Source organism: Panthera pardus, unplaced genomic scaffold (assembly GCF_024362965.1).
Source record: "Panthera pardus isolate Hobbes unplaced genomic scaffold, ASM2436296v1 HiC_scaffold_25, whole genome shotgun sequence".
In the NCBI taxonomy this organism is placed as follows: domain Eukaryota; kingdom Metazoa; phylum Chordata; class Mammalia; order Carnivora; family Felidae; genus Panthera; species Panthera pardus.
Window position 1 is genome coordinate 34748447 of NW_026526821.1, and position 24018 is coordinate 34772464.

Below are 24018 nucleotides of genomic sequence, written 5' to 3' on the forward strand. Positions count from 1 at the left end.
TGAACATCGCCTGGGAGCTTGTTAGAAATGCATAACCTCGGGGTGCCTGGGTGGCTCAGTCATTTAATTGTCTGTCTCTTGATTTCAGCTCAGGTCACGATCTCATGGTTCATGAGTTTGAGCCCCCATCAGGCTCTGTGCCTACAGCTCAGAACCTGGAACCTGCTTTGGATTCTGTGTCTCCCTCTCTCTCTCCCCCTCTCCCGCTTGTGCTCTATCTCTATCTCTCTCAAAAATAAATAAACATTAAAAAAATTAAAAAAAAAAAAAAGAAATGCAGAATCTCAGGACCCACCCCAGATCTACTAAATCAGAATCTGCATTTTAACAAAGCCACCAGGTACTTTATATCTATGTTAACTTTTGAGAAGCACTGATGTAAAGTTTTCGTATCCTGTCACTTTTAACACACAGCCATCTTTTAAAGAAGTGCTCTCAACCGTAGACTGTGAGGTCCCCTTGATAGTAATCTGTAGTTAATTATAGAGGAGAGAAATTGGAAATGATTTAATTATTATGTATTAGAGCAGATTCAAAGATATGTTCTTGTACTTTATACTATTAAAAAGAGCAAGGAAGAAAGAAGTTACAGCTAGAGAACTCCATCTCCCTAGTAAATGTTGTCTATTATATGTATCCTAAAGAGAAGGTTGAAAGATTCTGCCCAATATCAAGGATGTTGGCAAATCCTACAGGGCCCAACCTAAAAAAATTTTTTTAAGTTTATTTATTATATATATATATATATATAGAGAGAGAGCACACATGAGCCAGGGAGGGGCAGAGAGAGAGGGAGAAAGAGAATCCCAAGCAGGCTCAGTGCTGTCAGTGCAGAGCTTGACTCAGGGCTTGAACTCAAAAACCCTTGAGAACATAACCTGGGCAGAAAACAAGAGTCAGATGAGTAACTGACTGAGTCACCCAGACACCCCAAGGCCCAACTTTTTAAGTCTCACCTCCCCTATAAAGTATTCCCCATATCACTTCAAGGCTAAAATACAATCTTCATTTTCAACATCCATAGTATATTTTGTCTTAGCACCCATTCAGCCCAACTTGTTATTTTCACCATACACATCACTTGTCAACCCGGAAAGATTCTAAATTTTTCGTTCTTCACAGTGCCAAACACAGGACCTTGCACCCATCAGAGTGTTCAAAACATTGTTTGTTGATAAATGCTTCAAAGTCAACAACAGCCCAGAACATAATCTAAATGAGAGATCCAACACATTCCATAATTGTGCTGCGTTGACCTAATAATGACTCAAATGATATAGCTAGAAAGAGCAAAAACCACTTCGACAGGATTCCATATGTTCTCAGCTGCAAGTTAATGTTTTTTGTCTGTCTCTCTTTAGAAATAAAGTTATACATAATTAATAAGCAAGCACAATATGCTAATTACTTTAGCATGTGTAATGTCATTTAAATCTTTTAACAACAACCTGTGGAAACTAGCATTATAATCCCTACTTTACATATGAGGAGATTTCAATTCCAAGAGAGTAAACAAGCAGCCCACGGTCATATTTGGAAAATGCAAGCACCTTTCATGAACAGAGAATCTTGTCTATCCCTTCATGAATTATCCAATTGGATAAATCGATGGCAACAGTTTAATTTGTAATGTCTTCCTAGCCCTTTGTAATGGGCTCTATTGCTAGTTGGTATTTGTTCAAAAGATGAAAGCCATTTTCATTTTCAAGTAAATATAATAATTTATGGAAAATCTGCCAAAACTATAAGGATGCAACATAATCCAAGACTTGATTAAAAGTGTCAGGAATTTATACCCATTGTGAATTAACTGTATTCCTCCACATTGGCATGAAGTGTCCAATTTATTTCTGTTTGGGTCTGAGGTGTTTTCCATTTTGACCTAGAAATAAATTGATCATCTTTTCCTCATTTTCTTTAGATTTCAGTTGCTATTGGCAACCTGGAATTACAAGGTTAAGCAAATCCTGCATTTGCCTTGAGTGGTTTGTAACTTTGAACTTTGAGTTCATGTTCCGTGAGAATTGCTTACCTATAGGAATCACTACTGCCTTGCACGTGGCAAATCCAAACAGTCTGAATCTGCTGTCAAGCTTCTGCTGGGACTGTATGGGTTTTATCAATTTTTAAGTTTATTCTTTGATTTATTGGAACTGGATACCCATCTATAAGGGTACTATCAATCTGGAAGCTGCAGTCACTCATGGTACTGGTTTGGGTTCCTGATTCTTCATGGCTGAAGTTTTTCCTTCAATGGGCCCCATGAATCACTAGCTTCTTCACCTTGTCCCTATGATTATGGATTGAATTCTCCTAGTCTGCATATCCAGCGTGGAAACAAGTGGCTTTCTGCAGGAACTATAGTTTCAGCACTTCAATACCCCAAATGCTTAGGCCTTCTTTCCCATTCTCTTAGAACATTAAAACCCCAGTTTCTTAAGATGGAGAATTTTCTCTACCACTCATGGGCCTTTTGACTTTGTGTTCCTTTGTTATTCCTGTGACTTAAGGACTTATTTTTCTCATATTAAAACTCTGTTATCAATTTAAATTAAATGTATGTGTTCTAGGGGCGCCTAGGTGGCTTAGTCTGGCAACTAACTCTTGATTTCAGCCCAGGTCATGATCTCACAGTTCATGGGTTCAAGCCCCATGTCTGGTTCTGTGCTGACAGTGTGGAACCTGCTTGGGATTCTCCATCTCTTCCTCTCTACTTCTCTTCTCTGCCCCTGCTCATTCTCTCTCTTTCCCTCTCTCTCGCTCTCAAAATAAACTTTAAATATAAAATAAAATTAAAATAAAATCTTTATAAAAATTGTATGTGTTCTACTTGATTCAGCATTTCCCTGTTTGGAGTAGAAGACGGAATCTCCACTCAGACATTTTGACTCAAATTCTCATTGCAATTTATCAAAATTCAGAGGAAAACAAATAAACCAACGCAATCTGTAATGGCTGGGATATGTAATGTGGTTCCATTTTCCCACATGAGATTTTCCAACAATCCCCTCTTAACCTGACTGACCTACCTCTGTAATTTTTATATGATCCTGTTATGTCTGTTCTTGGTTAAAGTAAAACTTCATGAGATTATTCTAAAAATAAGAGGAGTTTTGGGGCGCCTGGGTGGCTCAGTTGGTTAAGCGTCCAACTTCAGCTCAGGTCATGATCTCGTGGTCCGTGGGTTCGAGCCCTACATCAGGCTCTATGCTGACAGCTCAAAGCCTGGAGCCTGCTTCAGATTCGGTGTCTCCCTTTCTGACCCTCCCCCGTTCATGCTCTGTCTCTGTCTCAAAAATAAATAAACATTAAAAAAAAAAAAGAGTCTGCAAGGTGGCTCGAGCTGATTTTGAAACCACCCATTCTATATGTGTATTTTAATGCTTTTCCCACTGTTTTCAGTAATCTCTCAGCTGATTGATGATGTTGAGGTTAAAATACCTGTGTTAATTCTTTATAAAATTCTCCTGGCCACTCTATCCCATGCTCAGGGGTTTTGCATTTTCCTGTTTATTTGGGATTTTTTAAAAAAATATTTGTTCTTATTTTGGAATGCTATTTTTATGCTAAAAGTGAAATAATCACATTGCCATAAAAATGAGAAATAGAAAAAGTAAAAATACTCAGTCCCAATACAGCTTATATTTTAGCATTTTCTTTCAAAGTAATTCTGTATTCTTAGAAAATATTCTCATAGTTGTAGCCATAGTACATCTAAAATCATATGTTGACCTACTTCATTTATCACAGTCACATGATTATTTTCCCCCATTTTCACAGCCATTTATTGTCTTACATTTATTGGCTGCATTACATTTCTTTAAGCAGAAGCCTATGTTTTCTATTACAGAAACTCTGTTGTATTGTTTTAAGTGGATTTTTTTTGCTTGTTTGTTTGTGAGTTTTGTTATTTTCCCTAATCCTTAGCAGTAAATTTTAAAATATTTTGAGCAAGATGATTTCAGTACCATATTACCACACGCATTTCCCAAAGGCCAGAGATATTTTTAAAAGGGTTACAAGACTAGGAGGAATTACATTTTTAAAAATACAGCAGATGCTGGGCCGCCTGGGTGGCTCAGTCGGTTAAGCATCTGACTTCAGCTCAGGTTGTGATCTCATGATTCAGGAGTTCAAGCCCTGCGTTGGGCTCTGTGGTGACACCTAGGAGCCTGAAGTCTGCTTTGGATTCTGTCTCCCTGTCTCTCTGCCCCTCCCCCACTCACATTCTGTCTCTGTCTCTCTCTCTCTCTTTCTCTCAAAAATAAATAAAAACATTGAAAATACAGCAGATACTTCCGGAGAAAGAAAAAAAAGCGAAACGATCTAAAATGTCTAATGAGAAAACCAATGGGAACAAATGGCTTTATGTGTATATCAAAAGTAACACAACTATACAAGAATATAATTATTTCAAGTGAATTTTTACAGAGTAATATAATTGTGCATTCTTGGTGGGGTTTATTCTATGAAAAACAGAACCTCAAAAATGTCTTAAGCTTCATGTGGTTATTGTATGGCTAGGGCATAATATTGAAACTACTTCCATATATTAGAAAATATAAAGCAAATAAGTTATACTGTTATCAAAAAACAAAATATACAAAATTAATTACAGAATAAAAAAGATATACCAATATAGAATCAAAGAATTAAGAAAAAAATTCTATAATGTTATATTAAATTTGAAATATCAACACGTACTAACGATTTTTCAAAAATACACATCCTATTGTCTCCTGAGAGCCTAAATACAATGATAGTCTGGAAAGCAGTGAGCACTTTTAGCACCCAAGCTTGGTTATTAATGCTTCTCCAATAAAGGCACCTTGGAAAAGTAGCTGATTCCAGGTCTGAGGCAGAGGAAGGACAAGAGGTGCCTGAGTTACCTTATTTTACCTAGAAAAGCAAGCAAGTGCTCAGAAACTGATGACAGCATGTCAAAAGGACCCAGGAGCATGCCCTTCAAGGGCTTCTGCTGGCATTATATAGGACAATTTGAGCTCAAAAAAGACTAATGGCTGTAACTGATTTAAACAAAAGGAATAAATAGAAATAAATATGTGTTGTCTGTAGTTATTCTCAGAGAAAGAGAGACAAGAAAAAGAAGACTCATTTGCTATTTTTTGAAATTACTGTTGCCCCAACTCCTTAACTCAGAGTATTTGTGAATCAAAGGAAAAGAATTAAATGTTTACTCTCCCTTTTTAGGAGGAACTCTGGTTCCTCTCCACATGATGAGGGAAAGCTCTTCCTTACAGAAGAATACTAGCTAAATTTAAAAAAAATAGAAAAATGAATTTACTCCTAATAAAATAGGCAAGAATCATCAATTTCATGAAAAGGTGCTAAAGAAACTTTATATAGATCCAGAGTTTTTCCTACAGAATAATTTTCAATAGCCACAGGAAAACATGTCTTAACAAAGTTGAGGTCTGGTATTTACTACTTTTAGCCAAGTGATCAAATTTAGCATTGCTGATAGTGCAACCACACAATAATAGCACTCACTGATACAATATGAGATATAAAAGAATACCTATTGGCTATTCTTGTTCAAGCAAATGTTTAATCCCCATCTAATCAAACTTACAGGCTTAACTTCTAGTTTACAGGAAAGGCAGTTTTCCAGGACCAACTTAAACGACACCACAAGGAAATAATCAGACACATTCAACATGTGGGCATTCTATAAGAAAATTGAACAGGACTCTTCCAAAACTCCAAGTCATAATAAAACTTCAAACAATAAATAATTCAAGTGGAAGAAATAAAAAAGACAAGACATTACAATTGAATGCAATATAAGAACTTGGAATTCTGGTCCAAAAAAAAGCTGGAAATTTTGGGAGATGTAATACTGGGAAAATTTGAACATGAATGGATGTTAGGTAACATTAAGGAATTATTATCAATTTCCTTGACATGATTAGGATATTGCCATAATGTAGAAAAATGTCTTTATTTTTAGGAGATGTGTGGTATACTATCTATGGGTCAAGTGTTGTGATATCTGAAAATTATTTTCAAATGATTCACCAAAAAAAAAAAAAAGAGTGATAGGCAATAATAATACATATGTGGCAAAATATTAAGATTATTAGGGTTGTTTCTAGGGCTTTTGTTCTCATTGCTGTCATTGTGGGTTTTTTTTGGGGGGGGGGTTGTTTGTGGGATATTGATGGTGGTTTTTGTTTTTACCTCTACAAACAATGCTGCAATAAGCTTGGTGGTGCTTCCCTCTTATATGTTGATGTGCTCTCTTCTCTGGGCCAGATTCCCTTCCCAAATGTGGAGTTGCTGGGTGAAAAGCTATGTACATTTTCTTTCTTGTAAATATTATAGACATCAGATTATTGCCTAATATTTGAAAAAGTCCATTTCTCACCAGATGTTATTACTCCTTTGAAAAAACTATTTTTCTACCAATATATCCCTTTAAAAAAATGTGCTATTGAATGTCCCTTTTTGTCAATGAGAGTGAACATTTTCTCAACTGTCTATATTTGCACTTCTTCTATGAATTGCTTGAGGTTTGCCCATCTTTTTCACCAAAAAAAGATTATTTTGATTTAGATACATACAGTGACCTTTGAACATGAGTTTGAATAGGTACACTTATACATGGATTTTTTTCAATACAGTATAGTACTATAAATAAATGTGTTTTCTCTTCCTTATGATTTTCTTAATTTTTCTGAATTTTTTCTCTAGCTTACTTAAAGTATATACATATATACACATATATATATGTATACATACATATATATACATATAATAATACAAAATATGTGTTAATATAATATACATATAAAATACAAAATATGTGTTAATTGACTGTTTATGTTATTGGTAAGGCTTCTAGTCAACAGTAGGCTATTAACAAATTTGTGGGGAGTCAAAAATTAGACTTGGATTTTTGACTATAAGGGTTGGCATCCTGGATCCCCACATTGTTTAAGGATCAACCATATACCTAATAAATTTTTCTTTGTAGCTTACAGTTTTTCTACCTTGCTTGAGAAGGTCTCTTTACCCTATGATTATGCAATTACTCACCTAGATTTTTTTCCTAAGATTTTTGTTTGCTTCCTGTTTTATGTTAAGGTCTTTAATATACTCCTTTGGGCAAAATGACTTGAGTCGGACTTGAGGTCAAACTGAAAAATCTCCTTAAATATCTGTCTGTGCTTTTTCTGTAGCTTTTTTTTTTTAAGTTTTAGCAGTTCTTTTGTCTTTTTATCCTATAGTAGCTTATTATACTCTGGTTTCAGTTTGTTTCCTTAGAAAATTGGCTATGATTATATCTCTTTACTAATTCAGTAACCTGTCTTATTTTATATCTATACCATATTTACATTATACTGAGTTCCCTACACCCCCATTTGTAAACTAACCTTCGTAACTTTACTTTCTCCTTGGTCTTCCTCTTTAAATTTATGAATCTCAAAACCTTGCATAACTAGATCAAATCTCTACCTTATTTTCTAAGGCAATTGAAAAAATGTCAGAGGCAGAATAGCATCCCAAGTGCAAAACTCTTGGACAATATACTCAGGCAGAGCTAAAAACATTTGAACTTGACTGTGTTGTCTTTTCCTCCTTAACTATCCAGAGTAAACAGAAGCTATGAGTAAGCAACATCTTCTGAAAATCAAGTTAACTGAGAAATTTAGAGATTGAGTCTGGCTAGTCAAATTGGAGAACTCAGCCTAAAATGAAACAAATTCTGGCAACGCTTTTATTTATTTATTTATTTATTTTAATGTTTGTTTATTTTGAGGGAGAGAAAGACAAAGTGGAAGTAAGGGAGGGGTAGAGAGAGAGAGAGGAGAGAGAGAGCAGGAGACACAGAATCCGAAGCAGGCTCCAGGCTCTGAGCTGTCAGCACAGAGCCCCATATGGGGCTCGAACTCACTAACCATGAGTCATTACCTGAGCTGAAGTCAGACGCTTAACTGACTGAGCCACCCAGGCATCCCAAGCTCTTATTTATTAATAACTGGGTGCAATGTAATAATTTGCCTTAAAAAGAGAGATTAAATTTCACCATATTCTTCCCTCTGTTTTGCCCATTTCCTAAAAATAGGTCTTATCAAGCAAGCTCATGTTTGCTAATGTTATAGAAAAGCTCCAAAGCATATTCTTCAAATTTAGATTTTTCAGGAAGATCTATCAGTCCTATGGTGATTTTCCCTCAAAAATCTGTTTTAAGATTACAGCAATGAAAAGATGGGGCCAGCTGAATTAAATTATGAGTGCTTTGTGATATCAGGCCATATATGAGACTCTTTTGAATTTCCCTACTAGATCAGGTAGTTATTGCCACAATACTGCTGCCTACCAAAAAACTAAAAAAACACAAAACTGAGCAGCACACCGCAATAAGCACTTACTAAGCTCATGAGTCTATGAACTGTAGGTGATTCTTCTGGTCTGAGTCAGGCTCAGCTGATCTCAGTAGCCTTGCTCAAGCCTGTATTTAGCTGGTGGGTCAGCTAGGGACTGGCTGGTTTATAACAGCTTCACTTTCATGTCATAGCTGAAGTGATAGGGATATAATTGGATCCTGTGTCTCTTCCTATAGCAGGCTAGCCTGAGCTTCTTCACATAATGGCTCAGTAAACTTCCAACAGTGAGAGCAGAAGCACATGAAGCCTTTTGAGGTCTAGGCTCAGAACTGCATGCTGGCACATTCTACTGGACAAAGCAAATCACAAGGCTTCCCTAATTTCAGGGGAATGAAAAATACACTCTACTCTTTGATGGGAGATACTGCCAAGGCCATGAGTACAAGGAGGGGGGGAGGAATTGCTATCATTTGTGCAATTAATCTACCATTCCCATAAAACTTGCAGCTTGAGTTATGGAAAGTAGACATTCAATAGCCTTGAGGATATGAAGTAGAAGGGAATTAGATTGGATGGCACTGAACTCCAGAAGAAGGATCTTCAAGATCAAGCCCTGGTTTTCAGTAAAGGACCATCTGAAGCTCAGGATGGTGGGGAGGCAAAACTAGGAAGGATCCAAATGCAAAATCCATTGTCAGACCCAATCTCTTGAGTTTTCTGGTCTAAGCCAGATTTAAATCTGCTAGGACAGAATTTAGAAACCCTTCACAAGCCCAATAGAACTCATGAGTGTGGTTCAATGTGACTGCCAACAATAAAAAATCAGGAGATCTTTCATGAAAATTGCAAACATTAGCTAAAGCTAAGTTTCTGGCACCCCATTAGACAGAGCATGCCCTCCCTTCACCCCTACTTATTTTCATGATTTGACTGCCCCCTCCACCCCCACCCAAACATCTGAGTTTGCAACCCTTAGGCTAGAATAATTCCAGACTCCTGATGGGTAGGATTTTTTGGGAACAGAGCCAGACTTTACCCTTCATATTTTCTTACAATGAACAAGTATTCCATTTATAAGAATAAAAAATAAATAAAAGGAAAGCTCTAACTTGAAATTTAATAATAAATGATATTTTGTAATTAATTTGTTAATAACTGATTCTAACAATACAATCTACCACTAACCCATGATAAAAGAAAAGTCCACTAAAATTATAACTTAGCCACAATTGGGTCAATAATTAAAAATTATTTTGAATAATGATAATAATAATAATTATTATTATTGTGATTTATAATAAGGAATTTATATTAATCTTCTTCCCAGTTCCTAGCACAGGGTTCCTAAAACTCTTGAAATTTCTTGACATTTCCTAAATAATGGGCAACAAGATGTCTTTTATTATGTTAATGAGATGACTTTTCAAAAGCCCCTTGGAAAGATGGGGGCTAATTGTGGGGCAGAGGAGGGGGAACAATTGTGGGATTAAAGGATTGGACCTTACAGTGCCAACCCCTAACCTACAGGGAGGCAGGAGGTTGAATCAATGGCCAATGGCTAATCATCATCATGCCTATGTAATGAAGCCTCCATGAAAACCCAAAACGATGGGGTTTGAAGATCTTCTGAGTTGGTAAACATATCGAGGGAGATGCAGGAAGAGTGGGTGCTCAGAGAGCATGGAAGCTCCACACCCCTTTCCACATACTTTGCACCATGCGTCTCTTCCACCTGGCTGTTCCCGAGTTACACCTCTCTATAATAAACCAGTAACCTAGTAAGTAAAATGTTTGAGTTCTGTGAGCCACTCCATCAAATTAATCGAACCCAATGAGGGGATTGTTAGAGCTGCCAATCTATATCCAGTTGGTCAGAATCACAGGTGACAACCTGGACTTGCAATTGACATATGAAATGAGATGAGGGTCAGGGACAGTCTTCTAGGACTGAGCTCTTAACTTGTGGGATCTGATGCTCTCTCCAGGTAGATATCAGAGTTGAGTTAAAGTATAGGACACAGACAGTGTCCTAGGGAATTGCTTTGTGGTATGGGGGGGGGGGAGGCTCACACACTGGAATTGGCTGCAGAATCATAATTATTAAGATTATATTATTTTTAAAAATCAGATTATTAAAAAATATTCAAAAGTGTTAGTTTAAGCCTTTGACATTGTCTCACATATCACATTTTCTTTTTTACATATAAATTTAAAAAAGAAACATCACTCTCAAGCACTATGGGGTCTTGTCCACCTGTGACCTCAGAGAAATTGACTCTGGTTATGTAAAATGTATCTAAAGCTGAAGGCCCCCTACACTAACCTAAAGAAAAACAAATCTACTATTTCCTAAACACAGGGCCCCTTGCTTTTCTTCCTTTCCCTATATTCCTTAGAAACAAAACTTTAACAGCATGCATTCCTGAATTAAACTTGAGACAAATTGATGGTGAGACCTGGATGGTAGTTAATGGAAACTGCCCAACACCAGGCTGAGATTTCACTCTTGTAAAAGCCTCACACCCTTCCAAATTGTTGAGACACCTGGGCAAGCATTGGCCATTGTCATCTTGTCTGCGATGCTCCAATGGCTCGCCTGTTCCCAACAGTGAGGGTGCAGCTGTATGTGAAGGTGCCTTTGCTCTATTGTAGCAATGTCAATCTCAGAGCCCCATGGGTGCCCTTCTCATAGCTTGTTTCCTCCTTGGCTTATTAGAATTCATATGCCAGCATGACATATTCATAAATACCCTACATTTTATATTTGGGAGGAATACTTGACTTTCAGTACTCAGGCCAAGCCATTTTTATCAGGCACTTTTTGATGTGGAAAAAAAAAAAGGTCATTCAAACAGATCCACAGTCCATTATCTGAGACTCTTGGGATCATGGTTTTTTTTGGAATTCATAATCTTTCTGATTTTAGAAAGTGTAATATAATGCACATATTGTGAGCATAATACTCCAGAGGGGTGCTTGGTCATCCTCATAATCACACAAATTAATATGTCTAAAGTACCATGCATGGATATTCACATTCCGTGAAATATATAAAGATTATAAATAGGCTTATTTCAATTAATGTCTATGTGTTTGCCACAAATGTACAATAAAGTTCTGGACTTCAGAACTTTGAGGGTTTTAGAATTGCAGATAGGGGATTATGAACCCACATTATAGAACGAAGTCTTGGCAGAATTTATCTAGCATAGAAGCAAGAGCAAAAGGAGTTAAACTAAAGAGGGTGTTGTCACGCTGCTGACACTGTCCAGAATGTGGGTAAAGAAGGGCGGGTCACAGCACCGAGGGCCAGACGCTCTGAGCACTGTCTTGACCCTGGGTGGGCCAGGGCTCAGGACAGGCACCAGAGACAGCATGAAGCCTCAGATGAAGCCACAGATGGAGGACATACAGCCAGGATCATAACAAAAAGTAAGTGGGGAGCTCCGAGGTGAGCCAGGCCAGGAAGATAACCAAGGTGTCCAAGGTAGACCAGCCTCATTGGTATCACTTGGGATCCACTGAGAAATGCAGGATCTTGAACCCCACCCAGATCTCCTGAATCAGAAGTAAAGTCAGGAGCCCAGGTGATCTGTGTGCACCTTAAAAGTTTGAGAAGCGCAAAAAGCAATTCCTTAATGGTTTTAAGGACATGTCTTAAGAAAATCTGTCTCAAGGCTACTAAGAGGAGAAAAAGCATGCTGTCTCACAGACTGTTTCTAAAATTATACTCCCTGCTTACCATTCAATAAGGAAAGAAAATTTCGTGTAAAATTCTGGGTTTCGATAGGGCTCAACACAGCAGAGCTTTTTAGCAGGCAGTACCCACCGCCAGCCCTGCCCTTCACCCAATCTACAGAGGCACCCAGCTTTCACTTGTTTTATGATTATGGCTTCCATTTTTGTCTGCATTTGAGGAAAGGGTTCTGTGCCTTTTAAAAGTCTGGGCATTCTCCAGAGCATTAAAGAGGTAAATTAAAAGACAGTTTATTAGGTAGCTGAAACAATTTACAAGGCAAATAAAATTAGAATGAAAAAAAGGGAATCAAAATAAAGAGGTGATAAAAGAAGTCAAAACAGAAGTTAGAGTTGGTTACATAAGTATGTTCACTTTGTAAAAATGCGTGGATCTGCTCTCTAGAAGTACCCAGCTGTGGCTTCCCAGCATCTGAGTGAGGCCACACTTCACGAAGCCCACACATATCTCCCTGTCCTCTCCAGTCAGCCTCTGCCCTCTCCCCAGCCTGATGCATGGTTGACCTTGGCACTCCCAGCTATCAGAAGCTTCTAGCCTTTATATTTAAGAACTTCAGATCATTGCATATTACTTCTGCAAACTTTTTCAAAAGATTCACCTCTGTGGTGCGCCTGGGTGGCTCAGTCGATTGGGTGTCCAACTTCGGCTCAGGTCATGATCTCAGAGTCCATGAGTTTGAGCTGTGCTGACAGCTTAGAGCCTGGAGCCTGCTTCTGATTCTGTGTCTCCCTCTCTCTCTGCCCTTCTCCCACTCACACCCTGTCTCTCTTTTTTTCTCAGAAATAAATAAACAAAAAAATTAAAAAGAGAAAGATTCACTTCTGTGTATGTGTATGTGGGTATGGAATTTATTTATAATGTTGCAGGTCTTTAGCCCTGTTCCTCCACACAGAATCCGAAACTTGATTTTCAGCTATGGACAAGCGATGTGTCCAACTACACTCTGTTTTACGTCTCTATAGATAACCAACTGGATGGTATTTACATTAAGTCATTTCTCCCCCATCTTTGTACATCTCTTTCAAAGAGGTCCTACGTGGGTGGTTATAGAAAACTAAATGACGTAAAATCCTCTCCTCTCTTGATGTCTCCCAGCTGCAGATGGATCTGGAGCAAGAGTACCAAGACAAGTTCAAAAGGCTGCCCCTGGAGATCTTGGAGTTCGTGCAGGAAGCCATGAAAGGGAAGATCAGTGAAGACAGCAATCACAGTTCTGCCCCTCCCTCCCTGGCCTCAGACCCTGGAAAACTGAACCACAGGCCTCCTTCCAGTGAGGAGCTAGAAGGGGACAACCCAGGAAAAGAGTTTGATACTCCTCTGTGATTGTTCCTGCCAGGCCTTCAAAACATGCATGGCCACTTCATCGGACTCTCTCTTACTACAAAGATCACTGCCCAGGAGCATCTTCCTGAGAAGCATCCCTTAGCCTAAAATCCACACCAAAGGGGGAGTTCTAGACAGATCCATACAGACATCCTCATGCCCAGGCTCTATGCGTTATATGGACACTACCGCAGGTCTACTTATGGAGAGTGCATGTATGTGGGGCTTTTGTTTTCTTTCCAATAGTAAATTCAAAGCAGGCAACTTCCAGGCTCCCTGGGACATTTAATGAAGGACAGTGTCTTTTCTGAAGAAAATCAAGCTCATGTTTTTATTTGAAGCTCTGGTGTAAAGTATTTCAAAGTAATAGAAATAGTTTGAGAAATGCATAGCACTATTTAACACTATTGAACAGTCAACTTAGAGCATTTGTTTTCCTAACTGCCCCTCAACTACCATATCTTCAAGGTAACATGCATATTAAACTGTTTCATCCTTTGCTTTGCAAGCACTGGCGGCTTGCAGTTTGCTAATTTATTTATCGTAGAGGCATCAGTGTATTTGTTGCTGACGTGGCTTTATTAGATACCATAGTGATTCAAATAAGTTGGTTTTCTTTCTTGAGAAAAAGTCACTTGATTGTATCCTCACCCAGTGAATCTATCCCAAGACTTAGTAATATGGCTCCTACATTTGATTACTTGGGCAAACTGACCACACACTTCCAGACAGTGTGCTTTCTGAGTTGACCGTTTACACTGAAAAAGTCTGGATAGTCATTGGTTGTTGGCCTGAAATTATTACATAACTACAAAGAGTCTGTCTGGTTGAATAAAAATAGTTGAGCTGATATATGTTGAGCAGAGATTCAATCAGACTGAACAGGTTCCAGTGGTTATTTTGCTGTCTCACATTTTATATGGTTCATTTATTTTTACTATAGAGATAAAGATTGAATATTTATCTAGAGAATACACAAACCCACATATAAATGATATATATTATCTCCATGTATATATGTACACACTCAGCCATGTAAGTGCACACACACACACACACACACACACACATACACAAGTATGGCTGTGTGTTTTTTAATTGGCAATGACCCAAGTCTCTTCTACAAGACTTAAAACCAAATTCAGGGATAAATACCTAGAGAAGAAAATGGTCAAACATCTGTATTATGTCGCTATTAAATTATATTGAAATTCTAAGAAACAATTGATGGAACCATTGATACGAGTGGAGGTAGATTTAGAACTTAGAATATGAATTTGATATATATTTTACAGGATCAAAAACTGGATTTTAAGTATCAGATTTTAAGCTTGTTTTAATAGAATATACAAAATGTATAGGACAGCAATATGGAAATTTATTAGTATCTTTCATAATTTTTAAGTCTGACAGATTTCAATTTTATTCTAACATAAAAAATCTTTCATTATATATCTACTATGTACATTTAACGCACTTAACTATGTCTTTTGTTAAGTTTCTATGTTGGGTGGCATAAGAAAAACAAATTATATTGTGGGAAAACTGATCAAAAGTATTATTGAAAGAACTTAAGTAAGAGAGAGTAATTATATAGAAGAAAATATAATCTAGAGAGTAACACAAAGAACATTGAAGTTAAAGCCCTGAAGAAAGATGCTCACAGCTTTATTTTACTTTAAAATAAACCTGTCTGATTGTAGCTTAGCGAAACATTCTAAAATGCAAAAACCAGTTGTGTCCTGAAAATTGTGTTTCAAGAATTTAATATTTTTATGCAAATTATTTTATTTAACTTTAAGCAATAACTAGGGATCACAATTAAGTTTTAATCAAAATGAAGGCTTAGTTCAACATTAGGCAAGAGTGTTTGATTAAAAAAAAAACACATCTAGCAAGACACAGGGGAAAAAATCCCATCCTCTTTGGAGATGATTATATTTTGATGTGAAAGATTTGGGGTATTAATTAGACACTTAATAAAACTTATCTTCCACTGAAAGAGAATTCTTTTGTAAAGCATTCTACTTTTGCACTTTGAAAGAAAGGCATTAATCGTAAGGAAGCAAGAAAGGGCACAATTGAATGCTGCGTTTTTATAAACAAAATTACAGACTGTCTAACATTGCAGAAGAGTGAACTAATAATAGCATTCATAACCAAACACAATGATGATTATTACAGAACCTTGTATCACAGTTTAGGCCAGAGACAGACAAAAGTGGAAAAAAACTTGACTTAACACAAACTGTTCTGGTAGTTGGATTTCATGATCTTAGTGACTCGATAGTCATTTTGCAATACATTTGTATTTGGCCATTTACTGTAATCACATTTTTATATCTGTACAATGACAGTTTTTGCAGTTGTGGGGTAGTGTGTAACACTGTCCATCTTGCATCATCGAAATTACTACAGCGATACTATCATTTAACAATATTAATATTACTTGAAATAGAGTAAGATAAAGAAAAAGGGTCTATATGATGTGCAGTTTTGTGCCTTTATGTATTTGCCTTGTTCTGTGTTGAATGTGTGAAATTCTGTACTGTGGTCTTACCTATAATAGAGAGAGCTGTGTAGTAAATTAGACTGTGCCCCTCTGGTACCTTTACACTACTGAGACTAGCGTGGTTTTGGCCGTGAAAACCAATTTTCAAAATTCTAATGACATGCTGCGTGGTTTTGGTTTTCAGCGTTTCATTTGAACATTTCAACATCGCCATACATTAATGAATACTCCTGTAATTGATAAGCAGTCGTTAAATCCTTCTGAAAGAAAGGGCCATTGCTTGCATTACTTTGAATTTAATGTTGCGCTTGTGCACTGTATAAATATTGTTTGTGACAGATTGGACATTGTGACTTTTGCCTTTTCAGAAGACAATAAAATATAGGACAAAGTATTTGAAACTCTTAAAGTGTACATATTTTGGTTCTTCTATCTCCAATTATTTAAAATGCGTAATTCACATTTTTGTAATAATTCTATGCAATTTTGTGGCATGATGTTTCTTCCACTTGTAATTTTATGTGCTTTCATCACAAATCCAAAGGAAACAATAAAAATTTCTTAACACATCCCAGCTGTTATTTCTTGGTGTCAGGGCCAACCTTTTTTTTTTTTTTTTTGACAGGCAAGATGGTGTGAGTGGGCTTAGTATCAGTCATTAGGAACATAAGGCCCACCCTGACACAGCCCTTCTGTGGCCGCACAAGAAACCAGGATGCTGCAGTGCATGTGCCAGAGGGCACAGTTGTCATTACTGTATCACTCCACCACTCCATCCAGGAGTGGCATTCACCTGCCCATGAATTTCATTTTAGAGATCCTCTCTCCCTTCCTTCACCAAAGCTAAGGAAAGCAAAAGTCAAGGTTTCTTGACAAATAGTGGAGATGAACTGACAGAGTACTTGGTGTAAGTTTTCTTATGAAACATAAATAGGGTTTGCCACATTGATTTTTTTAAAAAAGGAATATACATGTGTGTTACGAGAATGTCCCATAGGCACACCTTATGCACTATATCCATTACCTACTGCTATGTTACACATTAGTCCAAAACCTGGTGGCTAAAAATGATCAGTATCTCTTGTCTCTCACAGTTTTGTAGGTCCAGGATTCAGACAGGACAGAGCAGAGATGATATGTCTCTACTCCACAGTACTCAGGGCCTCGATGGGAAGATTAGAAGACTAGGGGCTGGGGTGCCCAGGTGGCTCAGTCAGGTAAGAAGCTGACCATTGATTTCGGCTCAAGTCACGATCTCATGGTTTGGGAGTTCCAGCCAGCATCTGGCTCTGCACTCATAGCGCAGAGCCTGCTTTGGATCCTCTGTCTCCCTCTCTCTGCCCCTCCCCCTCTCATGCTTGATCTCTCTCAAAAATAAATAAACATTAAAAAAGAGGAAGAAAGAAAGAAAGAAAGAAAGAAGAAGGGAGGGAGGGAGGAGAGAGGAAGGAAAGAAGGGAGAAAGGAAGAAGACTGGGAGCTGGAATCCTCTGAAGACTAATTTATTCACATGGCTGGTAGTTGATGGTATGAGGGACTAGCCAGGCATCTGGGCTGGAACACCCACATGTGTCCTCCCCAAATGACCTGGGTTTTCCCACTTTATGGTGGCTGAATTCCAAAGGTGAGCCTCCTGAGAGAGAACCAGGCAGGAGCTGTGTCCGAATTTGTATGACAAAGCCTCATAGTTACATGCTGTCACTTATGTGGGACCCCGTTCATTGGAGCTGTCACAAGCCCCTGCCCAAAAGCAAGAGGAGGGAACAAACATAGATCCCATCTCACCGTGGCAGTAGCATGGATCACACTGAAGAATATGAAGTGTTGATAAATACATAGACATGGCCTTACTTGAAAAATACAATCTTCCACATACAGTGTGTACCCAGCCGAATTTGTAGTTACACTTAAACCTGTTCCACCACCTTTGTTTTCTACATCAGTGAACAAAATCAATATCAACTCAGTCACCCAAACCAAAATGTTGGCATCATCTCTGACAACTGTCTCATCCCCCTTCCAGTGAATCACCAAATCGGGTGAATTGTGACCCTGTGACAGCCCTCAGATTCATTCACTTTCTGGCCTCCCTCCTAGTAGCCAAGTTCAGGCCACCACCCCCTACCACCTGCCAAGGCTTTCCTAAATGGTCTCCTTGCCACTAGTCCCAAATTGTGTAACTATTTCCCCATACTATAGCTCGACTGGTCATACAAAAGAAAAAATGAGATTAAAAGCCTTTATTGACCCCAACTTTCCTCAGGCTAAGGACTAAACCCCTTGATAAATGTTCAAGATCTTACATGATTTGGTTTCTACTTGACTCTCTAACTTTATCTCTTAGTACTCTTCACCCACACCACATTCCAGCCTTATGGGCCATGTCGTTTCTTGGGCTTTTTGAATACCATTCCTTCAACTACATAGACCCTTTCTTTCTGTTTCTCTTTCCCTTGAACCCTTCCCCAACACACACACACACACACACACACACACACACACACACTCAGGTTCTTCTTCCTTTCCCTGACTAACTCCTATTCATCTTTGGATTTATAGCATAAATGCTACTTCCTCTAGAAAGCCTTCTTTCATTCACCCAAGTTTTTCAGGCCTCATCATCTGTGCTTTCATTGTATCTTGCATCAATTACCTATCACTACCTAACGAAACTTAGTGCCTTAATCATTTTCTATTCTTTGTGAGTCTAGGGGAAGGTGGATGTTTCTGCTGATCTAGGCTGGGCTGGCCTGATCTCAGCTGGGATCATGTGTACATCTGCAGTCAGCTATGACTGGGCTGGTGGCTGATCCTACCTGGACTCTTTCACATGTCTGAGGCTGTGGCTAGAGTAACTGGGGTGACATGGTTCTGCTCTTATGATTTCTTACCCTCCAGCAGGCTAGCAATAGCTTTCTCACATGTCAGAAGCAGGATCTAGAGAATAAGCAAACTGTTCAGGCTTCATGAAGTCTAAACTCAGAACCGGCACGCTGTTACTTCTACTACATTCTATCGGTAAAAGTAAGTCATAAGACCAGTCCTAATAAAGAATAGAAAGACGCTACAATATTGTAGGGAAAAGGATATGGACACAAGGTGGTCGTGAATGGTGTCCACTAATGCAATCAAGCCACCAAACACTTTGTACTTTCTTTTACATACAAAGTACATGTCAACTCTGATTTAATGACCCTCTTACTTAAATACATACTCCACCAATACTTTTGAGGCCAGTTGTTATGAGTTTATGTTGAATAAATTTGCTTGCTCGCCTACCTATTACTGCTATTACTTGCTCATCTAGCTATTAGTTCTAGGATAGAAAACAGTAAACCATTAATATATACATAATAAGTGCCATTAACTAAAAGCTATAGTCTTGTCTAAGCACCTCACGGGTCTGCAACTCTGTAATAGTGAAACCACAGAACCCACATTCTTTGCCTTTGACTTATGGGACCAACCCCAAGACACAAAACAGCAAATGAGTGATTAAAGTAGGTCAATCACCAAATATCATGTTCTGGGACACGAGTAGAGAAAGCTAGGCTTACTTTACATTCCAGGGATAACAACAGCCTATTTTTCCCACAAGAGAGAACTCAGGAGCCATTCTTTCCCCCTGGAGTCCACACACAGTGCAGTTGTTTCTTGGCATATTCTCCACATATATATTTTAATAACACTTTTATTGAGCTATAATTCACATACCATAAAGTTCATCATTTTACAGTACACATTTCAGTTATTTTTAATAGTCAAAAGCTACTCATCAGTCGTCCAGGGTGCCTGGGCAGCTCAGTCAGTTAAAGCATCTGACTATTGTTTTCAGCTCAGGTCATGATCTTATGGTTCATTTTGGGCTCTGCACTGACAGCATGGAGTCTGCTTGGGATTCTCATTCTCTCTCTCTCTCTCTCTCTCTCTGCCCTTCCTCCACTTGTGCGCTCTCTTTCTCTCTCAAAATAAATAAATAAACATTAAAAAAAAGTTGCTCATCAATCACCACTCTCTAATTCCAGAACATTTTTGTCTTCCCAGACAGAAACCCCATATTCATCAGCAGTCACTCTCCATTCCCCTGTCTCCCTCCCTTGCGCCTGGAAACCATAAATTTATTTTCTGTCTCTGTAGATTTGTATCCTCTGGACATTTTATATGATTAGATTTATACAATATATGGCCTTCCTTTGCTTAACGTGAAATTTTCAAGGTCTCTCCATGTTGTAACATATACCTGAACTTCATTCCTTTTAATGGTTGAGTAATAGGCCAGTGTGTACATATTTTATTTGTTCATTCACTACTTGATGAACATTTGGGTTGTTTCCACTTTGTTATGATTATGAGTAGTACTGCCATAAATGCTCATGTACAAGTTTTTCTTGGAAATATGTTTTCAGTCCTCTTGGGTACATACCTAGAGGTGGAATTGTTTGTTCACATAGTATCTCCACATTTAACTTTTCAAGGAACTGCCAAAAAGTTTTCCAAAGTGGCTGCACCTGCTTTACGTTCCCAGCAAAGTCTGAAAGTTCCAATTTCTCACGTTCTTGCCAACATGTTTTTTTTTTAATCATTTTGTAAGTAAAACGAAGTATGCCACTGTGGTTTTGATTTGCATTTCCCTAATAATTAATGAAGTTGTGTATCTTGACCACATACATATCTTCTGTGGAGAAATGTCTATTTAAATCCTTTGCCCGTTTTTAAATATTTTTTAATGTTTATTTACTTTTGAGAGGGAGGGCAGGGGGAAGGAGAAGAGAAAGGAGAGAGACTCTCAAGCAGGCTCTGTGCTGTCATCATGGAGCCCGATGCGGGGCTCAATCTCATGCATTGTGAGATCATGACCTGAGCCGAAATCAAGAGTTAGAAGCTCAACCAACTGAGCCACCCAGGCTCTCCTTGCCCATTTTTTAATTGGGTGAATATTTATTTTAAAATATAGGCCCCCTTTCTTGATTTTTGTCCTCTAGTCCCTTTTGCCTTTTTTTTGTGCCTCTCCACCCCAAATCGCTGTCTTACAAAGTCTCTCACAATTATCATTTTCCCCTGGGCCACTGAATATTTGGAGGCTGTTTGGAAAATGGTACTAGTTATTTTCTCTGTGAATCCAAAAAGTCATTTGTTTATTTAATTTTTTTTACTAAATGTCAAATATTTGTTTATTTTTCCAGATTTCTTTCATCCTCCTCAAAACAGGGTGCAAAATAAGTCTCACAATGCAGACTGAATTCACTGGAATCCAGTGTATTTTTTTATGGAAAGAAACTTACTAACAACAAGTGAAATTTTTAATATTGTCATGGAAATATTCATCATGTAGCCTTTAAAAGTTGAAATGAATTACAGAACATGTTATTGAAATTATACTGTCAAAAAGTTTAGTGTGTCCAAAAGAAATGTATTAATAACAAAGGAAAAAATTGTTGCCAATTAAACTATGACTCCTCATCAAACATAAAGGCACATTCTGATTTCAGACAGGCTAAAAGTAAATCTTAGAATCAGTGAAATACTATAATTTCCTTTTTTTTTAATATCAAAGAAATATCTCTTTCATGAGAACCTAAGGTTATACATTAATTTATTTAAAACCAATAAAAGCCAAATCTCCAGGAAGCATTAACAACACCAGTTCAAGACCAGAAAAGTAGTTGAAAACAAGAGATAAATTTGTACAGAAATCTCTGTAAAGTGTAGCAAAATAGGGCACCTGGGTGGTTCAGTTGGTTAAGCCTCTGACTTCACCTCAGGTCATGATCTCATAGTTTGTGAGTTCAAGTGCCACATCAGGCTTTCTGCTGCCAGCACAGAGCTTGCATCAGGTCATCTGCTCCCCTCTCTCTCTGCCCCTGCCCCACTTGTGCTCTCTCTCTCTCTCTCTCTCTCAAAAAACAAACATTTAAAAAGTGTAGCAAAATAGGGTTTGATTCATAACATATTACAAAGTCTGTTAAAACTGCTTCTTCCCTCTCTTTCTCTCTCTGTATGTGATTGTCACAATAAGGTCACTGTCCCCCCAAATCTCCTTCAAACTTCAGTCTGTGCAGACTTTTGCCTTCTCTCCCCCCTTATCTTCATTTCTGGATTTATTATATTTTCTTTAAATTCTTTATCTTTTCCAAAGTAAATCATTCTATCCTTCCTGAATGTTCTAGTTTTGATTAATTTGCCCCCAAATAGCTCACAAGCTAAGCAGAAAAAAACAGAATTATCTTTTTACTGGTAGAGGCTATAAATATTCTCCTGTCAACATTTTCCAGTGATACATCCAGTTAACGCATATTTAATAGATACCTACTATGTTCCAAGCACTGGTTCTACCCCAGGCTCAATCAGGTTAGAAGTCCAGATTTCTCGGTCATAACCACACCCAGATGAAGAGGTCTTCAAAGCAACCCCCTCAAAATGACTCATATTGCATGTCTCTACGCCAACAGAATTAAGAGGAAAGGTCCATTTCCCTTTTATCATGGTGGTGCTACCATTATACATGTGCATGCATGCATGCACATACCTAGCCTAGACAGAGGGTCTTCAGCGTCAAAAGGTAGGTAACACCCTTTTATCCTCCAAGAGTAGTCTCTCTAAATCATCCCCCTTTTATCTGCAGCAAGGAGCAACCCCAACTTGTTGAACCTAAGATATGGTTCATATGCCACTGAGAGAAAATCTGAGTCCAAGTAGTTTATTTGAGAGATAAACTTGTGCTGAAACCTCTATTAAAAATGGCAAAGTAGGGGCACCTTGGTGGCTCAGTCAGTTAAGCATTCAACTCTTGATTTCAGCTCAGGTCATGATCTCACGGTTCCTGAGATGGGGCCCCATGTCCAGCTCCACACTGACATAGCGGAGCCTGCTTGGGATTCTCTCTCTCCCTCTCTCTCTCTCTCTCTCTCTCTCTCTACCTCACCGCCCCCCCCATCTCAAAGGTAAATAAATAAACATTTTTAAAGATGGCAAAGTAGTTGTTGATTCACAGTATAGTACAAAGTGTATCAAAATACTTTTCCCATTTTTCTCTCCCTGTATACGATTGTCACAGATAAAATATCTGCCCCTAAAATGTCTCTCAATTCCCACTTGATTTAATCTATTTTCTTTCTTTATTCTATTTTTTAAAAGTGAGACAAGGATATGAGGAAAGCCAAGGAAAGTTATTTTTGACAAGCAGGTTATCACTGTGAGCAGCTGGAATCATTCCCCATGGACCCTCCTCAGAATTGACCCACCAGGCATGAACATCTGAGATATTTACCCATGAATGCCCATCCCTCATCAACTTCGAGTCTCTTCTGAGGCATTAGCTCCTTAGCACTTCCAGCCTGTCCCATCTGTTGGCCAAAGATGCTCCTGTGGCCAAAAAGCATCCTCAGCCAGAGGCAACTTCTTAGGTTATGGATAGAGAATGATCTCAGGTGATCTGGGACAAGCTAAGAACTACCTCCTAACACTCAGCACATCAAGACAGGCCCCATTCCATCTATAAGTAACATACACAGAAGAGAAAGTGAACTGATTCCTATAAAGCTACCTATAGAGTCAGAATTATAACAGTTTTTAATTGGTAAACTTTGAACTGCCTCTTCTCCATGTTTCAGACCTATAAATGAACATATTCTCAGCTTGGTCCACCCTCAAAGGGATGGACCCATGGAAGAGGCCTATGCTGGCTCTAGAATTGGGCTTGAGGGCATTTGGGCAAGGAATTCTAGAATGCCAAGCAAAGGGGTTGGTGCCTCCAGCTTGGCAGGTGCTGTACACTCATCAAATGCCTTCTATGGGGGTGGCACAGCCAGAAAACCAGTCAGAGTGAGGCCCTCCAAATCATGAAGCCCAAAGCAAGGACTCTCTTTGGCTGGATCTAGAGCAGTACTGCTTTCAAACATAAGCAGCTGGATAATTTTTTAAATATAGAATAATGTAATCTCTTTCCCCAATACTTCCCCCAACTGATCTTCCCTTTATTTAGAAGGGTAAGCCTTTCTGTATTCTATAAATCAGGGAAGGGAGATAGCAAGGTGGAAAGCTAGAAGTCTGGTTCCGTTCTCCTAGGCTTTGTCATT

The 24018-nt window shown here is 38.3% G+C and overlaps 1 protein-coding gene across 2 annotated transcripts in view; it reads left to right on the top strand.

Annotated features, from left to right (window-relative positions):
* PLCB1 (phospholipase C beta 1) overlaps positions 1 to 16512 on the top strand; it is a 696728-nt gene extending 680216 nt beyond the window's left edge. The window contains exon 32 of one of the 2 annotated variants that reach the window (XM_019462545.2): positions 13204 to 16512. In XM_019462545.2, coding sequence (XP_019318090.1) covers positions 13204 to 13431 — 228 coding nt within the window. In that variant the 3' untranslated portion in view covers positions 13432 to 16512. The remainder of the gene's footprint in view (positions 1 to 13203) is intronic. The other variant, XM_019462546.2, reaches the window with a different exon arrangement.
* The last annotated feature ends 7506 nt before the right edge of the window (positions 16513 to 24018 follow it).